At 47.9% G+C, this 9553-nt stretch overlaps 1 protein-coding gene across 1 annotated transcript in view; it reads left to right on the top strand.

Moving 5' to 3' along the window:
- Positions 1-1229: 1229 nt before the first annotated feature.
- PIEZO2 (piezo type mechanosensitive ion channel component 2) overlaps positions 1230-9553 on the top strand; it is a 321244-nt gene continuing 312920 nt past the window's right edge. Inside the window, exon 1 of the mRNA XM_072852760.1 lies at positions 1230-1355. Coding sequence (XP_072708861.1) covers positions 1292-1355 — 64 coding nt within the window. The 5' untranslated portion in view covers positions 1230-1291. The remainder of the gene's footprint in view (positions 1356-9553) is intronic.

Here is a 9553-nt window from a genome sequence, read left to right as displayed (position 1 = left end):
GTGTTAATAACAACGTGAACAACTTTCTATTTTACAGCATCACTGTTTCAACCCAAACTATTAGGTTTATTCGGCACACACAGAGGGACACACCAGCTCAGCCTTGAAACTGCCCCTTTAAACCCACAGCACTTTCTAACCAGCACCGTTATTTTAAAGGGTAAAAAGCTTTCCAGAAAAGTCAAATACATTCCAGCGACCGCAGATCTATTTTTTTTCCAGGTGACAATTTTCTGGTGGACCTAAACGTGCTGCTGAAACCTGGGGCGGGAAATGAACAAATTACAGAAAACTGCTCCCCCGCTCAAGAAAAAAAACAAACCAAAACAACAAAAATTTAAGTGAAAAATAAAAAAAGGCAAGTAAAAAAATAGTCCAGTTAAAAAAAAAATAAACAAAAAACAAAACCACAAACCAACACAAAAAGAAGCGTTAAGGAAAACCGTAAAGTTTTAAGTGCAGAACAGGAGTCAGCTGCGGGGTGGCAGCGCGCTGCCGGACGGTCCCTGTGGCGCGGAGGGGGCGGGCGGGCAGGGGCAGGAGCAGAAGCAGGGGCAGAGGCAGGGGTAGGGCAGGGGAAGGGGCAGGGGCAGGAGCAGGGCAGGGGCAGGAGCAGGGCAGGGGCAGAGGCAGGGGTAGGGCAGGGGCAGGGGCAGAGGCAGGAGCAGAAGCAGGGGCAGGAGCAGGGCAGGGGCAGAGGCAGGGGCAGGAGCAGGAGCAGAAGCAGGGGCAGGAGCAGGGGCAGGGGCAGGAGCAGGGGCAGGAGCAGGGGCAGGAGCAGGGGCAGGGGCAGGAGCAGGGGCAGGGGCAGGCAGCGCGCGCCCGGCCCCCTCGCGGCGCGGCGCGGCCCAGCCCGGCCCCGTCGGGGCGGGGCGGGGCGCGGGGAAGTTTCATCGCGCGGCGCGGGGCGCGCCGTGGGGTGCCGCCGGCTGGGCCCGCGCCGTCGGGGCGGCGGGCGGGGGGGCCGCGCCGCGCTGCCGGCGGAGGGAAGGAGGGAAGGAGGGAAGGAAGGAGGGAAGGAAGGAGGGAGGGCGGGCGGGCGGGGGGGGAGCCCCGAGGGGGCGGGCGTGTGCGTGCCCCGGGCCGGGGGTGCGGCGCGGCGCTGGTTGCATGGGCTGCCGCCGGGATGCGGCGGGAGGCGTGAGGCGGCGCGGCTGAGGCGAGGCGAGGAGGGGACGGGCGATGCTCCGCCGCCGCGGCGGCTCCGCGCACGGGCGGACCTAGGAGCGGCGGCGGCGCGCAGAGAGGGACGGCTCTCCGGCCGGCCGGCCGCGACGCCCGCCCCGCCGCGATGGCCACCGAGGTGGTGTGCGGGCTCACCTTCCGGCTGCTCCTGCCCGTGTGCCTGACTGCCGGTACGTCCCTCCGTCCGTCGGTGGGTCGCCGGGCGGGTGCGCGTCCCGGGGCCGCGGGGCCGTCCCCGCTGCCCGCCGGGCCGGCGGCTTGCGGGATGCTCCGCTCCCCTTCCTCACGGCTGCTCCCACATTCCGCTGTTTTCCCAAGAAACTTTACACTTCGTAGCTCAGTCCTCATTTCTGATGCATTTGTTGTTGTTGTTATTATTACTCATTTTCTGTCGCTGCCCGCCCGGGGGTGCGGGGCTCGCACGTGTGGCGGGGCTCTGCTCGCTGCCGCGGCACCGGCTGCGCGGCGCGCAGCGGCGTTCGGGGCTCCCCGGCTCCTCTCTCGGAGAAGCCGCCGCGGGCTCCTGCGCCCCGCGTCGCCCCGCATCCTCGGGGGAGGCGAGAGAGAGAGGAGGATTCCGTGCTCGCCCTCCAGGCATTCTGGTTCTTCTGCCGCCTTAGGCTTTCGGGGGCACTTTGTAAAAGCGGGGAGTGAGCGTCTTCCAGAAGGAGCGGCTCTCTAATTTACGGAGGTTTTCAGGAGGGAGATTTTTCTTATTTTGAGAGAGAGAAATTTCAGTTTATTAAATCGCGTTACTTAGCAGGCAGCCATCCAAGAAACGAATTATTTTTGGATGGAGAACTGCGGTGTCCAGCCATGGGTGAATACGTTAATAATAATCCGTGCCCTCCGCACAATTGGAAAATAAAACTCTGAATAAGCAACGATTACTCGTTAGATCGGTAGGACGACGGGCTCGCCTCGAAAGCCGCCGTTGCGGAGCCGCTCGGCCGGGGCTGGTGCCTGCCGGGGCGGCGGGGCGGGAGGAGGGCAAGAGGTGGCCGGGGCTGGTTGCCCGCCTCTCGCACGGCGCGGGAAGAAACCCCTCGGCCGTCAGCCCCGCGCCGCGCATCCTCCGCGGGCGGCGGAGCGGTGCCGCCGAACCTTGCGCGGCCGCCGCGGGGCTCCCGGGCTGGTCCCGGCCGCCGCCAGCCCCTTCCCGGCCGCGCGGAGCGGCGCGGAGGCGTGGGCGAACGCGGGGGCTGCGGGGGCCGTCTCCCGCCCTCGGGGGTGCCGCTCCCCGTGCGGCCTCGCCGGCCTCCCAGGAGAGGGCTGCCCAGCGGCCCCCCGAAACGCGCGGTCTGCCCGGGGCTTTGCCCTTGACGAGCCCCGTGGGGCCCAGCCAACGCCTCTGCATCTCAGCATCTTCCCTCCGCCCTGCCCGGGAGGTGACCCACGCTCTTGCTCCAGGTGCCCTCCGCTGCCTCCGGCTTCTCCTCCGGGAAGGAGGTCGCGGGCTCCATCTTCGGCCCCGCCAGGGGCGTGCGGGACCCGAGTGGCTCCCTCCCGGTGTGCAGCCCCTCTTGCTTTCACGGACTGGGAGTGAAAGTGCACTTTCTTCCCCATCGCTTTGCTTGAGGCGGTATGGTTGGGTGCTGTTAGCAGGGCCGAACGAAGGGTGAGGTGGAGGCAGCTTTCCAGCCTGCCACCAGCACCTGCGCCCGCTTTCCGCCCTTTCCAAAGCCTGTGGCCCCCCTGCAGGTGCGTGGCCCTGCGCTTGGTGGCCACCGTTGGGGCTGGGGAGGCCACAGTTCCCCAGGCCCACGGCAGCTGGTGAGGGGCCGCCACCTGCTTTGAGGCTGTCCTTGTATGACTGGGTGTCAGTGCCTCGCTGGCTGGCGTGCGGGAGCGCTGTGTTGGGGGGAGCTGCGTGGAGGTGGATGGGGCAGGCAGCGGGTTGCCCTCAAGGCCAAGGGGTGGTGGTACCAGGCAGGTCTTTCAGTGCCAGGGTTGGGCATAGGGCACCCCCTTGTTTGAAACCTGTTGGGCCCCGTCCATATTTTCTTTAATCTTATGAAAGCTGGTTGGATTATGGATGAGGATGAATTTGCTGGAAAGACAGGTGGGGAGAAGGAAAGATTCTAGAAGATAAGTTGTGTTCAGGTGGAATTTGTTTATACTACTCCTAATAACATAATATCTAGCGGGGATATTAAAACAGTGGAGGTATTGTTCTTTCAGGTGCTCGCTCCGGTTCTTGCCAAACTCTTTCTCTATCAAAACAAGTTGAGATAAAATTGTTTTGCTGTCCTGATTCCTGATACTTAGTAATGCAGGGGTACTTTCGCATTGCAGTAATACCTCCACAGGCGAGAACTGATGTTGTCATGAATCGCTTATGGTCGTAAATCTTATTCATCTGAAAATTAATCGAAATATAAAACCTGAAGGAGGGACTTCCTGTCTTGCGTATGAAAAAGAAATCCCACTGCGGAGCTTTTGGTTTTGGACCTAGTGATCTTGTTCAGTTGGATTTGAGAGAGGAATCAGTAAATGGACGAACAGCTTTTCTCTTACCTAATTTACTGTGGCTGTAGGTGTTATTCTTTTCCCCTTTACAAGCTGTTAGCGGAGTCCTCACTAGGGTGAACCCTAGTTCAGCCCGCTTCACTTCTCCACTTTTCTTGCCTCTGCACCTGAGTTATCCCTGAGCCAATGCTCTCCTCCTTTCCAAAGCATCAAGGAAGCGTTTCATGGGCTTCTGGAAAAAGACTTTTTAGAGTTCATATATCAGAGTGATGTTTTTTTGTGTGACTTATGGTGAGGTTACATCTGCAGCTGAAAAGCTGCCACGAGGACTCGCTGCGCAGAGTGATGCCTTGTGTCTCCTGCCCTGGTCTGGGCAGTGACTGTGTCTGGCTGTGCCAAAAGGGTGGGAATACAGAGTTGTTCCTTTGGTTCAGAATCCACGTGTGTGTGATTTTAAAATGATAGATTACTGTAGTTTCTTATCGTGGTATAATTTGCTTTTCTGTTTCTAAGAGCAGAAAGTAACAAGGCTGGAAAGCCCTGACGAGGTGTGTGGAGGGCAATGGCTGCTGTGGCAAACTTGTTAAAAATAACACATCTGCTAAGACAAAAAATGATTCTTTAAATACTTTAAAAATGGTTGAGGCTTTAAATCCCTGATACTTTAAATACTTTATTTTAAAAGTAAGCAAAATTAAATACTAATACTAGTTATCTCTGCTGGTATGAAATACTTTCCAAGCATCGCTTAACACCACGTAATTGAGAAGACACAATTCATTATAAGAATTTTTTAGGATCGAATCTGTAGCACTAAAGAGTGTAATCTTGTGCAGGTAGGACTAAATGTATCTAGTTTAAAGTATCATTTAAAGCCCAAGAATGATGCGTCTTGAGTGTCTGCTGAAGACAGGAAATTTAACGTGCAAAATGAAAGGCTTTGGAGATTGAAAAGCTGATTGTAGGCTTCGGACTTCACAGTTGGTCCACCATCATGTTATTTTCACGATAAAATCTTATGTTCAGTCTGATGCAAACCTAGAGCTTAAACGATAATCCACAGTAATGTGAAACTTCCTTGCAAATAAAGTACTGTGTTCTGTAATAAGAGAACATTGGATCTGTTGTTGGTTTGGTTTATTTTTTGTGAGATTAGTGCAATGTGATATTTTCCTGTATTGTAGTAGTACAATGCTGAAAAAACAAATAATAAAATGGGGGAGAAGGAGCTTTTGGCACTGGTGGTGGGAAGCGGGCTTTTTGTGTTTTGTTTTTTAAAGCTTGAGCCTTGGCATAAACCTGACTTTTTTTGTTACTCATCTGAACTTGAAACATGCAAAACGTGATTTGTCTCTCTCTGAAGTAAGGCATCAGAGCAATCTTTTGCTAATTGCTTCCTTTGGTTTATAAAGACTTGAACTACAAAGCTGCAGTTTACATCACTTGATAACAATTTTTAATTATTCTGCTTCCAATTGTTTTACTTCTCACACAATTCATTAGTTTTCTTTTAAGCAAAATATTATTATTTTCAAATAGGGTGCTGGGAAAACAAATGCTTAGAGAGAACAGCTTTCTCTGATTTTTGACTGATGCTGCTGGATTGCGTGTTATCTCAGCAAATTGGCTTCGGTGAGCTAGCTGCCTGGCCCAAGCACTTCCCAGAAGTTACACTTGCTTTCTGAACTTTTGGATTTTGATCCAGATGAAGTAAGAATTGTAGGAGCTTCTAGAAAGTTGGGTTTTTTTGAGGAGGTGAGCACAGGTATCAGTGTTTGGTAAGTGATGGCAGGTAAAAAGAAAATACTTCAGAGTTTTTGCAGGCGACAGAGTTCAGATATTAGTTGGAAGTTTTCACTTGTTTCTTCAAGCCAAATCTTTGAACTCCTGGTAAATAGCGGGAATTGCTTTTATTTCTCCTTTCAGTGACCGTGATTCATCAGAATGATATTGAAGGATTCAGAATTATCATCTCTTCAGGATATAAACGATGTGTTACAGAGAATAGTTTTTAAAGCGTACACAGTATTTTTAAAAACACGTATATTCAATTGTTGGAGGCACCTCAGCAGGACTGAGGTCCTTGTTCTGCCTTGGAAGGAAAAGGTAGATTCCAGCATGCTTGGGCGCTCTGACTTTTATCCCCAAATTAACAAGTATTGATGAAAACTTTGGAGGGGAAATATTTGCATTGCTACATTGGCAGGTACTAAAATACTGTTAAAATCATGTGTTTTAAGGAGTATTTCAGAATCCCAATACCTCCCTATATGTTTTGATGCTTTGAATTATTACTATCCACATTTTCTATAGATAGAATAAGTTGGACAACTCTGTAATATTAAAGAAAGTCTGTGGAGGCAGTGAACCATGCCATGCTTGGATTATTATTTTTTGGGTGCTTGTCGTTGATTTCACTAGAGGTGGCTGTTTAAAAATAATGGTACAATATGACATTGTGTTGTGGTTTTCAGGAGACTGAATGATTTTTATGTGCCAATCTGTACAGGTGATGTTACATCAAGGTGATGACAAAGCAATTTGTGATGCAGGACCATTCAGACTAGAGGGTAATTTGCGTAGTGACGTATGTGACAGTATATATACGTATGAATGTGTGTGTATACATACATATTAAAAAATGCTGACATATTTTTAAAGTTGAAGTACACTTCACATAGTTAGCGAGGGCGCTGCTTGTTATGCTTTAAAATTGGCCAGTTACTGAAAAAAAAAAGGTAAAGAATTATGAAATTGATGTTGGGTTTTTTTGTCATTATAGTGGCACTGGGGAATATTTATTATGATGTACTGAGAAGAGTGATAGGGAACAGCATGAGAGAGATTCACATAGACTTCCCGTTACATTTTAAAACCCGGTTGTTGTCCCAGAACACTTGTAAAAATGTTAGTCACAGCAACAAAAAGTCTAGGAACCCCTTCATGGGTAGCATGCTGAAAAAAAAAAAACTTAGATGCCAGTTTGCACAAGAGATCCTAAAATGGCTGTTAGGTTTCCTGCCCCTCTTCAAATGTTTTAGAAATTTATCTGGCTTCTTTTAATAAAGGAAGTTTTGCTATTTGCCTTGTTCAATGGGAGCAGGTGAAAGGTGTCAAGGGGAAGAAATACGTACAGCCTTGCAGGAGCAACATTTTCCAGGCTTGTAGGCACAGAGCTAGATTTTCTTGTGCACAAAAAGCAAATGTCATTTAAATCTCTGTGGCTTCCATCTTAGTTCAATTAAGATCCAGAGAGAAGTGTTTTGGGGAGAGCGGGGAGGCAGCAGCTGCCTGCAAGCACAGTGCTCTCTCTCTTCTGTAACAGCCATCTCAGGTTGACTGCGTCTGCTTCCCCCTAGCACACAGGCTGGGAAACTATTTAAAGATGCATCCCACAAAAAATGGGAATAAAAAGTCTCTCCTTAAGTTCTTACCACCTCTGCTTATTTATCGTAACTGTTCTGTTGAGTGGTTTGAATCCACTTAATGGTTAAGATGAGATAAAAACAGAATCTATAAATTTGCAAGGCTTAGGGCTTGCCTGGTAGGTAACTTGTTCTACAGACAGTATTGAACTTAGGAATGGAAATCAGTGGGAGGCAGCTCATTTGGAGAGAGCTACTTGGAGAAAGTGGACAACTTGCCTGGTGACTTGTAGGAACTGGAAAGCATTTGAATCCTTTATTTGTAGTGGTGGAGCTCACGGGTATCAGCTGCAAATTGTGTCATGCGTGGAATTCCCTCTCTGTCTTTTAAACTGCAGGAACAACACTGAGCCATATTCTGTTTTTTTAATCAGAACAGTCAGATCATAGAATGAAATCACAGAACTGTGTGTATTTTGGGAACAGATAACTTGTTGTTTTGGGTGTGTGTCTGAGGGAGGTCAAGGAAGAGAACGGTGCTGTTACTGCACTTGTACATGTGTAGCCATGGTGCTCTTCCATTTCAGGTAATTTGCTAAAAGTCCAAAAATGTGGGAGACAAAAATTGTAAGACAGCAGGCTGGGGGGATGGAGTGCAACAGTTTTAACCACTGAAGGACTAAAATAATTTTGTGGTGCAGCTTTACCAGCATGTTTGTTGGAGTAGTGGAGTTGCAAAGGCTGGCAAAAGCAGACCGACTTCAGAATGGCTGGCGTTGCTAAAAAGACTCTTGGAAGGGAATATCATTAAATGGATCCTATCTGAGGGGGATTTCAAATGATGCAGTCCTTCATAACAGTAAAACCCTTTTCACATGCACGTAAAGCTCCTGGATGTTTACTCTCCAGCTTCACTACTCTCCATCTCTTTTCTCTTTCTTTTTTCACATTGAAATGATAGCCTTTGTGAAACTGCAGCGGCTTACTTACAGGATAACCTTTCACTGGAAGAACATCAGTAACTACTTTCTCCTCTTGGACTGCAGCAGTCGAAGAAACAGGCTATTTGAAACAGGCTGTTTGCTTTCTATCTTGAAGAATGATGTTAGCAAGTGCTAATTAGTGAAAAAGTCTGTGTAGGCAAGTAGATTGTCCAAGCCTTTGTAATATCTTTAGGCAGTTCTAAAGACACTGTAAGTATGACTTGTTAAGCTAGTAAAATGCTTTGGTTTTGGTTTTTTTTTGTCACCCGTGCTGCAGCAGATTGGTCAATATTTGTTACTAAATCAATCCAGATTTGTTTGCTAGGGTAAAAGTTTTCTGTAACGTTATTTTTCTGGTGATCACAGGTCTTCATGCTGTCATCTTGCCAGATCTCTGAAGCTAAGCAGGTCAGAAGCTGGCAGCATGCAGATAAGAAGTTACCAGAAAAAGTGCAGGTGTTGCTGGCAGGAATACCAGTGACGGAGTCCTCTGATTCTTGTACTGAAAGAAACTGGTATACTGGGGCTTATTTTGTCAGATAAACCAGCTTAAGATTCTGAATAGTTAAAAAAAAAAAGTCCACAAGTTGAATTATATGATATCTTTATTTTGGTGTGTTTGTTAGATGCGTATCCTTTGATGCATTACGTTCAGGATGTGGTTGAATTAATGTACTTCTCCTGAGAGTCTTACCTGTCCATTTCCCATCTCAAGTAGGCAGTTGTAAAACCTGAATGTCACATTAAGGTTGCTATTCTGTATCTTAATTTCTTTTGTATCTTTAATTCCAAGCTGTGATGTTGGCTTTGATAATATCCTGTAGCAATGAATTCCATGGGTGAACTCCGCCATGAATATAAAGGAGTACTCTTTAATTCGTTTTCAGTTTGTTGCCTTAGTAAATAATCCTTTGGATGGGAAAAAGTATGTATAATCACTTAAATCAACAACAGTCTAGTGTTCTATTTACTCTAACACTTTAGAATAACATTTGCGAGGCATAAAATCAACCGTTAAGATTAACTGTAGAAATTAACAGCTCTGAGTTTCCTATCAATTGTCCAGTTCTGAAGAGAAAGGGATGAGGATTATGTAAATCTGCTATCCCCTCGTAAATAAAGAGTTTTAGGATGCTGTGCTTTTACAGTTTGAATCATTAGACAGTGCAGTGTAATACTTCTGTGGGCTCATTCATGTAGTCTTCAGTTTGGAAGCTCTTCTGGAAATGAAGTAAAACTTAAAAGAAGTGAGTCTGTGTGTTTGTGAGTGATACACTAATCACTCCCTTTTTGGCAAAATATTATAAAGCACAGGACTGCAGACATTACATACTCTGTCTACTGTTTCCAAGACACTAATCTGTTAATGTAGCTTGACAGAACCATAACTTAAAAGTGAAGTATTTAAGTGGCATTAGAGTGAGGGTCAATTCTGCCCCTTGTTCAGAAGTTGCAAGGGAGACTGAAAATTATTTCCTTAACAGATAAGGGGGTGTGTTCTGGATTCTCACTGTGCTGAAGGATACGCAGACCCCGCGTGGGTAAAGAGAT

The sequence above is a fragment of the Ciconia boyciana genome, chromosome 2, assembly GCF_034638445.1.
Source record: "Ciconia boyciana chromosome 2, ASM3463844v1, whole genome shotgun sequence".
Taxonomy (NCBI): domain Eukaryota; kingdom Metazoa; phylum Chordata; class Aves; order Ciconiiformes; family Ciconiidae; genus Ciconia; species Ciconia boyciana.
This window is presented reverse-complemented; position numbering and strand designations above follow the sequence as displayed.